The sequence below is a fragment of the Blennius ocellaris genome (assembly GCF_963422515.1).
Source record: "Blennius ocellaris genome assembly, chromosome: 16".
Taxonomy (NCBI): Eukaryota; Metazoa; Chordata; class Actinopteri; order Blenniiformes; family Blenniidae; genus Blennius; species Blennius ocellaris.
In genome coordinates, this window is record NC_137665.1 from 20,813,960 (window position 1) to 20,829,343 (window position 15,384).

Genomic DNA, 15,384 nt, shown 5'->3' on the forward strand with positions numbered 1-15,384 from the left:
GAAGGACGTTTGTGAGTCTATAAAAGATGTATGGTGTGTAGTTCCATTTGTGCGTACACAGTTGTGTGTGTGTGTGTGTGTCACAATTTCAGTGCGTGTGTTAGTTTGTATTTGTGATAAACAGTGTAATCTGATTACTTACAGGGATATGTAAACGCCTCCGTCTTTACCTTCACCTCAGGCTGCCGTTATACCAGATTCTTTAGGGTTGGGTTTTCTTTGCCCTCAACACGGACTGGCAGGCTGACGCCTTAAATCTCCATCACGTTCCCTGCACTGAAAGCGCTGAGCACCGTGAGGCTGAGCTCTGAGATGAGAGACGCATGACAGATCTCAACCCCACGAGACCTAAAATGAGAGCCTGTCAGTCTAAAATGAGGGTAAAAAAAAGCCCACCTCTCTTTGATGAGAAGAAGTGGTTTGTGTGGGGAAATAATGACATGTATAGGTCACGCACACGTCAAAATATTATAGGGTGCCTCATTAGTTTTACATGCAAGGACCTGTAAATGTCTCATTGCTGTGAAATCAGGCCTAGTCTTGGTATTACTTTGCCCTCAACACAGACTGGCAGGCTCACTCTGTAAAATGCCAGTACTACACGGGCTTCATCACCCCGTCGAAGAGCTCAGAGATTGAACACCACAGGATCGCAACACGACAAGGCTGGGGAAAATTAGCCTGTCAGTCCAAAATGAGGGTTTTAAACTCCACCCCTCGGGGAGAGAGGTTTGTCTTGAGGACATTTGCTTTGTCCTTGAAGGTCGGCCCAGACACAATACGGGTGTGGGACTAATGAGCTTTGCTCACAAGGACGACTCGCAAACAACTTGGAACCCAGGGTTTTCTTTGCCCTCAGTACTGACTGGCTGGCTCACGTCTGCCACGACGTCACACTGCACGTGTGCGAGTAATTCGTTTTGTGGATCTGTAAACGTCTTCTAGTGACTCTGGGTCTTGCTTGTGCTCAGCAGTGACTTGCAAGTGCAAGGTTTCCAGGCTGCGCCCCCTTTGGTCTGCCCGTCTCCCGAGTTGTGGAGTTTACAACCTCAACGTTGAAGCAACTTTATGAGGCGGCGCGGAAAAAAGTAAACCTGCAGAGCCTGGCGAAGGTCATTAAATCCTGAGTTACCGAGGCATCGCTCATCACCTGAGGTTACAACCGAGACGTTTACAGGTCGTCAACAGTGAGAACAGACACCGGAATTTATGATTTTCGGCACCCAAAGGACCCTTAAATGTCTTAAAAGTCTTACGTTTATTTGTGTTTGGAGAATTCAGAAAAGTAGCGTCGTCATAGAGCTCAGGGTTTACAGAGTCAACACCACAGGAGCTGAATAATGTTTTAAAGTCAGTGAGCCTGAAAGTCTTGACTGAGGGCCTGAGATAAACATCTGTATGACGGTTCAGGCAAAGATGTTCACGATAGGCACGTCAAATTTGTTGTGCGTAAACTCTACAAGGACCCGAACACCCAGGGATTTATCTGAAACTCTGGGTTTCCTTTGCCCTTCTTACAGTCTTGTGGGCTTCGCTCTCTCAGGCTGCGTTTCTTTCAGTCTATGCCTCCTTAAAGAAATGTTAGAACTCAAACCTGTGGTGAAGTTCAGCCATTGCAACAATGGAACTGAACTGCCTCTGTACAGAACCTTTAAAACACTCTGTGATTACAACGGTGACGTTGGAGGGACCCGTGAGCCTGTGAGTCAAGACGGAGGGCAAACAGAACCCGACCCGATAAAACGTCCGCCAGCAGGACTTGAGGTGAAGACGGAGACGTGTCCCCGCAGGCACACGCACACAAAACAAACTATACAACGACTCAGACTTGTGTACGCACAAATAAAAAAAAAAACGCGCCAACAAACACGACAGACTCACAAAGATCAACGTTCAAATAGTTCCAGACGCACGCGCGTCTTTTCTGCAGCTACGATGGCGCCGTAAGGATTCAACGTCTTCTTCACCGAAATGTCACCGACCTCAAAGATTTAAACGCTTCCTTGAATTAAATGATCTAGATCCATGAAAAATACTTGAAAAAACAAAAAAATCCTATGCTCCGACAACAAAATCCTGCGTGTTTCCGTACGGCGAAGGAAGGTCCGTATCGCGAGAGGCTAGCTAGCTGCCAGAGTTTCAGGAATATCGGCTCCGAGTTGATCCCTTTTTTTTTTGTGGAATTTCCAGGATTTTCTGTCAATTCTTATTAAAAAAAAAAAACAACAAAAAAAACAAAAACAACAACAAAAAAAAAAACAACAAAACTGAACGTATCTAACCGTGGCGCTCGCTTCCAGGAAGCCGCCGTCCGGACGGCCGCCGGACTCTCCGGTCTGCTCCGAGGTAGATGCGACGGAAAGGCGGCGTCCAGCCCGAGCCCAGGCGGAAGGCCTGAGGTCAAAGGTCGGCGCCTGGTGGGGGTGGTTAAGGCTTCCCGTGGTCGTTGCTTCAGTCACTCTCCCGTTTCAGCGGCTCACAGAGGAGGAGGAGGAGGAGGAGGAGGAGGAGGGGGGGGGCGGCGGCGGGGGGGATGGGGGGAGGGGGAATGGGTGGGGGGGGGACAACTCGTATTTTTTTTCCCCTCCGGTTGATGCTTTGAAACAAAGTGAGAAAGAAAAGTCTCCGTTTGGCACGTCGGGGGTCGTGGGGAAGGAGATGGCGTGGAAGAGGAGGGGGTGAAACTGTGACGTTGGGGGTGGAGGGGGTGGGGGTGGGTGGAGGGTCGGGGGGGGGGGTGGGGGTGGACAGACTACTTGGGGTGGCCGTCTTGGTCGTTAGCTGCCGACGAGTCCGAGTCCGCCGCCGGCGGGGGCGGGGCCTCCTCCCCTGATTTGCCGCGCTTGGCGTCCGGCTGCTCGCCGGCCAGCTGGTCGCCGTTCTGCCGCTTGGTGGGGAGCGACGCCGAGGCGGAGGCGTGCGCCGCCAGCAGGTGGAGGGGGGCTCGCCACGGCCGGAGCTGGGCGGAGGGAGACACACCACAACGTCAGCGCCCTGCTTCTACCGACGATCTGACGCCACACGTCTACAATATGCGCCCGGATATAAGCCACACCCACCACATTTATAACGAACTGAAAGAAAAATAAGAAAGGCCGGAGTAACGTGATGCACTTGAACGTCTCACATGAGCATCGTTAACGTAAAAAATTCAAAAATTATCCTCGTCATTGTTGGAGCGTTATTATTTTATTGACTTTTTGTTTGGCTTTGCTCCGTTTATTTGTTTTGTGTGTTTTTATTTATTTTTGTTGGTGTCGTTTTGAATCATTTCATTTGTGCCCACACGTCCGAATTTTTTATTTATTTTTTTTAATATTAATAACGTTTTAATTAAACTGTCCAAAATAAATAAATAAATAAATAATAAAATTGTTTTTAACAAATTGTCCAAAATAAATAAATAAATAAACTAAATTAAATTGTCCAAAAAAACCCAACATTTTTTTAAATTAAACTGTCCAAAATAAATAATAAAAAAACCTAAATTAAACTGGCCAAAAATAAATAAATAATAAAAAAACCAAATTTGATTAAATTGTCAAAAATAAATAAATAAAAACTAAATTCAGTTAAATTGTCCAAAATAAATAAATAAATAATAAAAAACTAAATTAAATTGTCCAAAATAAATAAATAAATAAAACAAAATTTTGTTAAATTGTCCAAAATAAATATATAAATAATAAAAAAACTAAATTAAATTAAACTGTCCAAAATAAATAAATAAATAAAACTAAATTTAGTTAAATTGTCCAAAATAAAGAAATAATAAAAAAACTAAATTGAATGAAACTGTCCAAAATAAATACAGAAGAAATAAAAAAACTAAATTAAATTGTCCAAAATAAATAAAGAAACAATAAAAAACTAAATTAAATAGTAAACTGAAGTGCAGGACATTGTGATGTTGGTAAAAGTTGCTGACCTGCGCTGGCGGGGCTCTGGATGGCAGTGGTGATGCTGTGGGTGCCGTTCTGTGTGATGGCCTTGACGGGCAGCTGGTGCTGGCCCAACGGCACCGGCTGCACGATGGTGACGGTCTGGGAGCTCTGGATGATCCGACTGGAGCCGCCTATAGAGGCGATGGTGGGAACCGCCTCCACTTTGACTGGGACGGAGGGACAGAGACAGTTCAGAGCTGAGGACCAGGACCAGGACCAGGCCCAGGCCCAGGACCAGGACCAGGACCAGAGCGTCTTTCATTCAGCTTCATCCATTCAGAGAAACTCAACGAGTTCAGAGGTCAAACCTCAAAAAATGCATCAAAAGCATCACGACTGCAGGAGTTAAAGGACTAAAGCAGAAAATGGGACATAAAGAGTTTCAACAGAGAAAGAAGAATAAACAACTGGTAGAGACGCAGCGATACCGATACCAGCATCAAGTACCGGTCCGATACCGATACCAGCATCAAGTACCGGTCCGATACCGATACCAGCATCAAGTACCGGTCCGATACCGATACCAGCATCAAGTACCGGTCCGATACCGATACCAGCATCAAGTACCGGTCCGATACCGATACCAGTATAAAGTACCGGTCCGATACCGATACGAGCATCAAGTATCAGTCCGATACCGATACCAGCATCAAGTATCGGTCTGATACTGCTTCAGTACTCAAGCAGGTGAAACTCCAGTTGAAACAAACACAGGTTGTTTGTTTCAACTGGACTCAAAGACATTTAATAACAGGACTTGACTTTAAGGATTTTGAGACACTTGCCTACAACTTCTTACTTGCCTGGACACATTTTTACTAACCTGAAGTTTAATGGAAATTTCTAAGCTTGGGTAATGTATGAACATGACCAACATAACTTTTTACATAAAAACACTTGTAGGTTAATAATCAAGATATCACAATGAAACTCCGGGAAGGTGTGTCTCTTTATACTCTTCAATCTGAAGGAATAATAATCTAGATTTTAACTTTGTTCTTCACTGCAAAAAGCCCAGAGTTCAATTAACTCCCACCAGGTTGAATTAACTCCGTTTATTTTAGGCCAACCAGCCTCAAATAAACATATAATAATATAATAATGTGTATAATAAACAGCTTTTTGCTGTTGGTCTGAAATAAAAGTGACACATTAAGACTGGAGCCGTCACTCCTGCTACCATACTGCCACACTCTGTCACACCGTATTTATTGTATTAGTCACTTTTTATCCACATAAATTTTTTTGATAACCTGGTAAATGTGCGTCATGTATTTTTATTACATTGGTCAATACAAATTAAATCCTCCTCCTCTTTGCTTCTGAACCATAAAAAGTTATGAAACTTCGGGATTAGAAAGTCAAAATAATCAAGACTACGTGGTTTTAATTGAAGTTGTTTTTATGTGTTGAAGTCGACTGAGTTTTTTAATTCGTTCTGGTGACGATCTGAATGTTGACGGAAGTGAACAATTCAAAATGGCCGACGACGAGGAGTTTCCCCGACTACGTGATTCTACGGAGTCCCGAGGAATAATGCGACGCTATCCAATCAGAAGCATGTTTTCCAGGTAAGACGCAGCGTCACTGACCGGAATGGGGAACATGAGTCGGGAAGGAAATAGCGGCGGCGAACTGCGTCAAGCGTTTTCCCTTCGCCATCGCCTCGTTGACCCCCCCCCCCCCTCCCCCGGCTCACCTTTGACCTCCGTGTGCTGCCCGTTCTCCTGCGTCTCGCTCTTGATGATGGCGGCAGGCTGGGCGATGACGGCGGGGCTGATCTGCTGCAGGAACGTGCACGGTCTGGATCGCGGGCTGCGAGCTGCTGGTGCTCACCGGGGACGCCATGGTGTAGGTCACCGGCTTGATGTTCTGAGGGTAAACTGGCGCTGGACCGCTATGAGGACCGGCTGGTTGCTGACAGGCGAGCCTGGAACGGGACGGAGACAGTCGGTCAGGCTGCGGCCACCAGCCGCCCGCCGCTTCCAACCGCAACCCAGAGTCAAGAAGGTCGTCGGTCAGTTTCCAGTCAGGCTCCGGCTCGGGCCAGCTACAGTCAAGATGGCCGCCGAGCAGCGTCCGGCAGAGCTTCTAAGAGTCGAGCGGCAAAGAGCCGGTGGGTCCGTCTTGCTCGTTTCCATGGAAACGGCAGAAACGGCAAAGGAGATACAGATGTGCACGCTGCAAACTTTGCTCCTGTTGTCCGTCTACTGAGCGCGTGCAGAACCACTGGTGGCGTTACACCGCCGTCGTCATTTTCACTTCAAAACATCGTGCAAAGTCTAAAACTATCAAATAAAAATAGATCTAGTGGTTCCGTAGTCTCCAAGATGAGGAAGTGTCGCTCCAGCCCCAGCCCCAGCTCCACCCCTCAGCTCCAGCTCCAGCCCCAGCTCCACCCTCAGCTCCACCCCCAGCCCCAGCACCAGCCCCAGCTCCAGCCCCAGTTCCAGCCCCAGTTCCAGCCCCAGCTCCACCCCCAGCCCCAGCTCAACCCCAGCCCCAGCTCCAGCCCCAGCCCCAGCTCGCCCTCCTACCTGCTGCGTTCTGTGCAAAGCGTGCTTCCTGGATGACGGCCAGTTTGGGCTGGACCGCGGCCGAGGTCACCGGGGTCGGAGCGCGGACGCCTCCAGCTCCAGGGGGGACCGGGGAACCCTCCCGGGAGAGGCTGTCGGGGGGTCTGGACGCCGCTGGAGTGGGCCGACAGCACGCCGGAGTGATTGGGCGAGGCCGGGGCGCTCCTGGAGGGGGGAGGGGGGGGGCAGAGGGTTAAACTCATGGTACAAACAAAGCAGGGTTTGGCTGCGGTGTGTCATGTGGGAGAGTGTGTGGGAAGGGGGGGGGGGTCGGACCTGGACGAGAGGGGGCCGTGTGGCGTCCTGAAGCAGGGCACGCCCCGGGGCCGCCGTTTCCTGAAGGCCTGCTCCACCAGCTTCCCCTCCGAGGACGGGTCTATCCTCCAGAACGAGCCTTTGCCCGGCTCCTCCTGCGACCGCGCCACTTTGATGAAGTACCGGTTCAGGGACAAGTTGTGGCGGATCGAGTTCTGCGGCGGAGGACGGACACGTTTTAAACAACACCCACACACACACACCACACACAAACACACACACACACAGAGCGCACCGACCTGCCAGCCCTTGTCGGCGGTCGGTAGTACGGGTAGTTCTTGGTGATGTGATTGTAGATGCCGTTGAGCGTGAGCTGCTTGTCGGCGCCAGCGTTATGGCCTGGACGATCAGTTGTGCATAGGAGTACGGAGGTTGGTGGAGTCGTCCTGCGTTCAGAGAGCCCACAACAGGAAAACGTTCACACACACACACGACGGTTTCTGATGCGGCGGCGATGGCGGCGAACCGTTTGACAACTGCAATGACTCACTTTGTACAAAATGTCAAATAAATAAAAGTACTTTTGATACAAACGAGCTCCACAACTCTGCAGTGAACATGTGGAACCTTCTACTGACTGAACTCGCGGGAAACTTCCTGTTGTTCGTCCAGGAGGCTTAATTTGACCGCGATGGCAACCGCTGCCCCCTGCTGGACAAAACTAAAAACTGCCAAGAAGCAGTTATTTACTGAAAACTGAAAAGTTTGAATTTTTTTATTTTACCGTATTTTCCACACTATAAGGCACCTAAATACCTCAAATGTTCTCAAAAGCTGCCAGTGCGCCTTATAACCCGGTGCACCTTATATATGGAAGAATTGCTCTACTGGAGACTGCTACTTGCCAGCTGAACAACCAGAGGCTTTTATTTTGACAACTCTGACTTCTCAACCGGATCTTCAGAGCGGACGACACTCCACACAACACATTCATCACTCATGGTTGCACACCAACATTCTAACAAACCAAAATAAACTAGATGAAATAATGACTCCCTAAACTGGGGAACAAAAACACATAAACACAATCAACACAACACCAAGCCCAACAACAACCCACAATAACCTCCAACAACACAAACATGAATTCCATCATGCCTTGCATCCTGAGCTCCTCAGTGCAGCCGATAGCTGCAATGAATTATGGGAGTTTCTGTTTGTGGTGTTTTAAATGCAATTATTGGGGGTTATGTTTGGTTGTGGGTGTCGGTAATAATTGTGTTGTGTTGTGTTTTTGTTGCTTAGTTCATGTAGTTTAGTTTATTAGTTTGTAAGTTGTCAACCAGCAGTGATGAGAGGTTTTGTGTGTAGTGTCCCTCCTGGCATAGGCTGCAGGTAGGACTATCAAAATAAAGTGCGTGCACCTCTCTGGGTGTTAGAATCAGTGGAAAATGTAACCTAATGGCTTTGAGCTATAAAGGTTGTTGACCACTGGTCTAAATGTGGTGCACCTTATATACGAACAAAGTTGTAAATTATGTCAATCGATGTAGGTGCGCCTTATAATCCGGTGCCTTATAGTGCGGAAATACGGTACATTTGAATTCACGATGATAGAGGAATATCTGAATGTAAATATGTTTTGGGGAGATTTGCATTACCTATAAGCTAAAGTAAGCAGTACAATAATTCCATTTGTGTGTATTAAAAATAATATAATAATATTAAAAACAGTATTACATTGTTTGCCTGCTTTAAGATTTTTGTTCCCAAAAAAACCAGAAAAAAATCTCAATCAATCAACATTATCCTGCTAAAAATGGTGGAAAACCCCCCCGGATTAAACAATTAAAATAAATCAGTTCGGTGGTTCAAAGGTGGAATATCAACTCCACTCAGGCTTCAATACACATTGAAACCTTAAAGTGGGGTTTAAAAAAAACCCGTTTTAGCTGCATTTTCAGTAACGCCGGACCCCGTTGTCACGGAAACGGACGCCCAAAGCGCAGCAAAAGTGTCAAGACGTGGCCTGAGCTGGGCGGACGTGTGGTGGACGGGCCGTCACCTTGGGGCTGTCCTCCCCCGGAGGCCTCTTTGTCGTTCTCGGGCTGCGAGTTGTCGTTGATGAGCTGCAGCTCGGCGGAGCTCACCATGCGGCCCGCCATCCTGTAGCCCGACGAGCCGGCGCCCCGCGGGCTGGAGGGGGCAGGAGTTGGCGGCGCTGCAGGACGACACGGGGAGAGACTGGAGGTCAGAGGAGGAGGAGGAAGGTGTGGGGGTGGAGGAGAGCTCCTGCTCTGTGGCCTTCAGGGACTTTGTGGAGAAGAGGCGCTGCTCCTTCTTTACACAAGACGACAAAATGCTTTAAATGGGCATCGAACGGGAGGCGTTCAGGGACCGTCGGTCATCTGTGCATCGGCGAGTCTCCTTTTATGCAAAATATACACGTATCTTTCACAAACTGTAAAGAAAACTGGAATTTCTGCTTTGTTCTAAATCATTTTAGCCTTTAAATCACAAAAACCATCAAAAATATTCAACTATTTTATAGAATCCAAAATGCTATAACAAATGTACATATATGATTAAATCTAAACTATTGAGTTTTTTATTGATATTCTAAGTTTTTTGTTTGTTTTTTCTTTTTTTAGATTAAACTCAAATGATCTCCATGTTTATGTCGATAAACAAGAAAACTGGCAGAAAATCATTGAAATTCTGGCTTCAAGCTTTAATTGCTAACAATCTATTTTTTCCTGCGCGTTCAAATAAAATTCAAGATTCAAACAATTAAAAAAAAAAAAATCTCAGATGAAACTGAAGCTGATAAAAAGGCTGCATATTTGATTAAAATTGTCAAACATTGCCAATTGTGTGTGTACATGAGGCGTTCAGGGACCGTAGGATTTCTACCGCTTGGCGAGTAAAGCGGCTAATTTCAGTTTTGAAAGCTGGACACCTGATCTTCCTCCACCAGCTGGCCCCGGCTGTCGGGGGTCGAGAGGCTCTCAGGAGTCCCTGAACCCGGCAGAAATAATCCTAAGCTGATGGTCAAACAGGAGCCGTGTCAAGGTCGGGCGACACCTCAAGGTCAACGGGGAGCAGATCACTGATCCAGGATCAGGATCAGGATCAAGGCGAGTGAAACCAGAGACGGTTCTGCTTGTATCTCTGCCCAAGAGGCGTTCAGGGACAGGAGGACACCGGTGCTCTGACCTCCCGGGACTTGTTAGTTTTAATTTATTAAATTAATTTCAGACGTGATTTTTTGAACATCTTGTATATCTTATATCCTCCACATACCTAGAAATATATATTTATATATAAAATCATATATAATCCCTTTAGTGATTATAAAATTAAATCTACATTTTATGAAAATATATTCCGAAAAAAATAACACGTGTACATACTTGCATCCTATGTCCAAATACCATGTCTTAAGAAAAGAAATTATGTAATCCCATCCCTTCTTCACCATTTAAAAGTCTTAAAATATAATTATGTAGTAAAATACGTACTTCTCAAGCTTTGCGGATTGAAAAAAGAAAATCGTTGAAAATGCTTTTAAATTACGACAAAAGGTTTTTCGTGCCAATACCACAAAATACGAGGCGTTCAGGGACTGCAGGACACCGGTGTACTGAAGGGTCCAGAATTCCTAACGCTGTTGTTTATCCATATAAAAAAAAACGTTTCCTGTTAAGAGTGTCTCACACACGAGGCGTTCAAGGACTGCAGGACTTTAGTGAACGTAGTCAGGGAGGAGAAAATCCAGTCAATCATTTCTAACTCATGAAAAACATATAAAGAAAATTTCAAATGAAATAATCTGCCGAATTTTGTTTGTTTAACATATTGGATTATTTTTTTTTTTTTAATCTATACGAGTTTTCTTGTTTTTGTGTTTCTTTCCATATCACATTCAGTTATTGGTTCATTAGCAAACAAACATCTGAATCCTTCTGCAGCATCACGACCAAATGGAGGCGTTCTATGGAGTTCAGACCCAGAGATTTTTCACGGCGACAGGTTTGGGTTATTTGTTCAGAACATTTCTTCGGGGGATTGGGGGTGGGGCGGTTTTGTTCCGCCGCCGGCGGGCCGGTACCTGATGGTGCCGGTGGGCGACGGCAGCGGGCCTCATCAGGTGGGCGATGTTGTCGGGAATGTTGATGGTCAGCGGGGAGATCTGCGGCTGGACGGGCTTCACCGGGGACTCGGGCGCCTCGCGCTTGGCCTTCTTCCCGCTGGACAGCGCCGTGAAGTTGATCTTGATGTTCGTGCTGGGGAACCTGAACGTGCATCTGGAGGGGACAAGTGCCGGGTTATATTTGTGCCAAAGTTCTGAGCGAGCGATGGGAACATTTGAGTGCAAAAAATGTATTGTGCTAATAGCATTTTGAGGAAATATTTAAATTGCTCAAAAATTCAAGTGAAGCACAAGTCTCTTCTTGTTTGGACTTTTTCTTTCTTTTGCTAGCTCCCGAATCGTATTGACGTTTGAAAGCCGTCTCTCTCTCTCTCTCTCTCTCTCTCTCTCTCTCTCTCTCTCTCTCTTCTCTCTCTCTCTCTCTCTCTCATCCTCTCTCTCTCTCTCTCTCTCTCTCTCTCTCTCTCTCTCTCTCTCTCTCTCTCTCTCTCTCTCTCTCTCTCTCTCTCTCTCTCTCTCTCTCTCTCTCTCTCTCTCTCTCTCTCTCTCTCTCTCTCTCTCTCTCTCTCTCTCTCTCTCTCTCTCTCTCTCTCTCTCTCTCTCTCTCTCTCTCTCTCTCTCTCTCTCTCTCTCTCTCTCTCTCTTCTCTCTCTCTCTCTCTCTCTCTCTCTCTCTCTCTCTCTCTCTCTCTCTCTCTCTCTCTCCTCTTCTCTCTCTCTCTCTCTCTCTCTCTCTCTCTCTCTCTCTCTCTCTCTCTCTCTCTCTCTCTCTCTCTCTCTCTCTCCCTCCCCCTGCTGTGCGCTCGCTCAAAATGTCCAAAGCCCAAATGTGACAGACACGGTTTTCTGATTGGGTACTTCGGATTCTGGAAGTGCCTCATAACCGACAAAGAAGAAAAAGAAGAAGAAGCGGGAAAAACAAACTGCGAGGGAAAACAGAAATAAGGAAAACTCAAGATAATGATCCTGGATTACAACATGTTTTCTCTCGCAGTTTGTTTTCCCTCTTCTTCTTCGTTGGTTATGAGGCACTTCCAGAAATCCGAAGTACCCAATCAGAATTCAACGCCCGCCCCAAATTTCTGTGATTGGTGGACAACCGTGTCTGTCACATTTGGGCTTTGCACATTTTGAGCGAGCGCACAGCAGGACTTGAGCGCGGAGGTGGAGAGATTTGAGCGAGCGAGAGAGAGAGAGAGAGAGAGAGAGAGAGAGAGAGAGAGAGAGGTTGAGCGCAGAGGAAGAATCTGAGCGCAGAAATTATTTTTGAGCGCAATCTCAAGTTTGTCTTTGCGCAATTTTAATATTTCCTCAAATGCTATTAGTGTGCTTGCACAATAAATTTTTTTGCGCTCAAATTTTCCCATCGCTCGCTCAGAGTTTTGGCACAAATATAACCCCATAGACAAACGCAGCGGTTGACCGGCTCTGGAGACTTCAGCAACGCAACGCGGAGATCTGACGACGCAAGTTCAAATGTCATTTAGTTTAAAATGGCGTCAATAAACACTGGCTGGACGCTGCAGCACCCGAGGTCCAGGGAGACCAAAATGTGGCTTGAACGATAATTAAGTGGCGACGCCGTCTCGAGGCGACATGAGCAAAGTGTTGGTTAAAGTTTCATTTACATTTCTGGGAAGAAATGATGAAAAAGAAAGGTTAAAAACACTTTAAGAACTGAATTAATTCAGAATAAAAACAGACAAACACCCTGTTTACACTGCAACATTCTGAAAACTGTCTGTTTCCACGGGAAACAGAAGAACAAGTTATCCTGTTTGGTCCACTAGTTGGTGCTGTTATTAGTTTTTGTAATGAAACAACACACACACACACAGCAGAAAACAACACGTTATAAACAAACATTATAAATGTCTTTTTTTTTTTACAACGGCGTGTTTTCACTTGAAAATGTCAAGTTTTCACTTGAAAATGTCAAGTTTTCAACACAACTTTATTGAGGTTTCAGTGACTCTAATATAGAAAACACAACATCAAAGAGTGCAGATAAAAATCCACCTGCTTCAATTCAGTCCAACACTTGACAAAGTAAATATGAAGATTTGACGAACCGAGCCGGTTTTTCGTTCCCCGTGGATCCAAACGGCCTTTAATAAGATCCAACGTCTAAATGAAGAGAAGCTCCAGGCTTCATCTCATCTGAACTCACAAAGAAAACCAGAGAAAGATGTTTTGTCGTAAAGCTGCACGACGGAGGACGAACATCCAATAATATTGCAGACGTGAACTGCGAGTGCAAAACATCCTCGAAGTGTTTGTGGGAAAACATTGTGCAGCGCGACCTTGTTAAGTCCAGGACCAGCCATGGGAAAAGTGTATGTATATATATATATATATATATATATATATATATATATATATATATATATATATATATATATATATATATATAAATAAAGTACAAGTAATCAAACTACAAATTCATGCAAAGCAACGTTTCTGCATATTTGTTCCGAAAAAGTTTTGTTTACGTGGTAAAGTTCTAAAACGATGTCCGGGTAACTGGTAGCAATCGTTTACCTGCCAAAAGTTATCCCGTTGCCATGGCGACAATATATTTATTTTTAAAGTTCCACCTTTAGTACAGTTTTCAAAAAGCTTCGTTTTCAGCACCGTTGCCATGGAAGCAGCCAAAATATGGAGAAGCTCTTTAGAGACAGTTTTCCCACCAAGAGTTTCAAAGACCTCGAAACAAACCATCGCTTATATTTACACTGTTGGTGCAAAACTACATTTCAAGGAACTTTTGTCATGGAGTGGTTGCCGGGGAAACGGGAGAGTCAGAGGGGAGGAGCCAATACGTTCTTTACTTCTTCTCAATCATGTACATGTTGATCAAGTGGATTTGTCTAAAGGTTTCTTTTTTCCTATTTGTATGTTTGAAACAAAGATGAATAAATGAATTAATTCAAAGCCCAGGTTAACGAGGAGCCGGCTTTTGATTGGACGGTGGAAAACGTCTGCAAATGGTGCAACGTGTCATTTCTGTGATTACAGGCAACACTAAACTTTTGGGAGTTTACACACACTGGAGGGTGAGGAAGATGAAGACGGTGAGGAAGACGAGGAGGGTGAGGAAGATGAAGACGGCGAGGAAGACGGGGAGGGTGAGGAAGATGAAGGCGGCGAGGAAGACGAGGAGGGTGAGGAAGATGAAGACGGCGAGGAAGACGAGGAGGGTGAGGAAGATGAAGACGGCGAGGAAGACGGGGAGGGTGAGGAAGATGAAGGCGGCGAGGAAGACGAGGAGGGTGAGGAAGATGAAGACGGCGAGGAAGACGAGGAGGGTGAGGAAGATGAAGACGGCGAGGAAGACGAGGAGGGTGAGGAAGATGAAGACGGTGAGGAAGAGGAAGAGGGTGAGGAAGATGAAGGCGGCGAGGAAGACGGGGAGGGTGAGGAAGATGAAGACGGCGAGGAAGACGGGGAGGGTGAGGAAGATGAAGGCGGCGAGGAAGACGAGGAGGGTGAGGAAGATGAAGACGGCGAGGAAGACGAGGAGGGTGAGGAAGATGAAGACGGCGAGGAAGACGGGGAGGGTGAGGAAGATGAAGACGGCAAGGAAGACGAGGAAGATGAAGACGGCGAGGAAGACGGGGAGGGTGAGGGAGATGAAGACGGCGAGGAAGACGGGGAGGGTGAGGAAGATGAAGGCGGCGAGGAAGACGAGGAGGGTGAGGAAGATGAAGACGGCGAGGAAGACGGGGAGGGTGAGGAAGATGAAGACGGCGAGGAAGACGGGGAGGGTGAGGGAGATGAAGACGGCGAGGAAGACGGGGAGGGTGAGGAAGATGAAGGCGGCGAGGAAGACGGGGAGGGTGAGGGAGATGAAGACGGCGAGGAAGGAACGGGGAGGGTGAGGGAGATGAAGACGGTGAGGAAGATGAGGACGGCGAGGAAGACAAGGAGGGTGAGGAAGACAAGGAGAGTGAGGAAGAGGGTGAGGAAAAGGAAGAGGGTGAGGAAGGCGAGGAGAGTGAGGAAGAGGAGGAGGAGGGAGAGGAAGGCGAGGAGAGTGAGGAAGAGGGTGAGGAAGAGGAGGAGGGTGAGGAAGAGGAGGAGGGTGAGGTCTGTACGTCTTGTGGTGATGTGATGAAGAGGATCTTTAAATAACTTCAGAGGCTCCGAGCCGCTCGGTGACAGACTGAGGACAACGAATCTAAATTTATCAAATATTAAAAGAAGCCGGCTCTTTTCATGTCTCGTTACGTTCTACGATTCTGGTGAAGGAATATTTACAGAAGCGACTCTGGAACGATCCGAGCTGGTCGTGAACAAGTTCATTGATTCTTCTTTAAACACTGGATTTACTGGAGGAGAACGGTGGTTGTGATGAGTTGCTCAGTTTTCTTTCACATGAGGAACTTTTTTCTACCGTCACTTATTACACCAAAGATCCTTAACTATCATGGCTGATAGGCAGCAGCCAGTGTCTG

General features: G+C 46.5%; 1 protein-coding gene across 1 annotated transcript in view; it reads right to left on the reverse strand.

Moving 5' to 3' along the window:
• Window positions 1–225: 225 nt before the first annotated feature.
• Window positions 226–15,384, reverse strand: part of foxk2b (forkhead box K2b) — a gene marked incomplete at its 3' end in the record, with an annotated part of 21,386 nt that continues 6,227 nt past the window's right edge. The window contains 19 exon segments of the mRNA XM_080511066.1: window positions 226–307; window positions 1,095–1,150; window positions 2,283–2,394; window positions 2,757–2,941; window positions 2,943–2,959; window positions 3,929–4,111; window positions 5,644–5,734; window positions 5,736–5,822; window positions 5,825–5,874; window positions 6,482–6,620; window positions 6,622–6,685; window positions 6,797–6,990; window positions 7,075–7,097; window positions 7,100–7,159; window positions 7,162–7,221; window positions 8,841–8,979; window positions 8,981–8,996; window positions 10,887–10,918; window positions 10,920–11,082. Of these exon segments, the coding sequence (XP_080367192.1) occupies window positions 226–307; window positions 1,095–1,150; window positions 2,283–2,394; window positions 2,757–2,941; window positions 2,943–2,959; window positions 3,929–4,111; window positions 5,644–5,734; window positions 5,736–5,822; window positions 5,825–5,874; window positions 6,482–6,620; window positions 6,622–6,685; window positions 6,797–6,990; window positions 7,075–7,097; window positions 7,100–7,159; window positions 7,162–7,221; window positions 8,841–8,979; window positions 8,981–8,996; window positions 10,887–10,918; window positions 10,920–11,082 (1,753 nt within the window).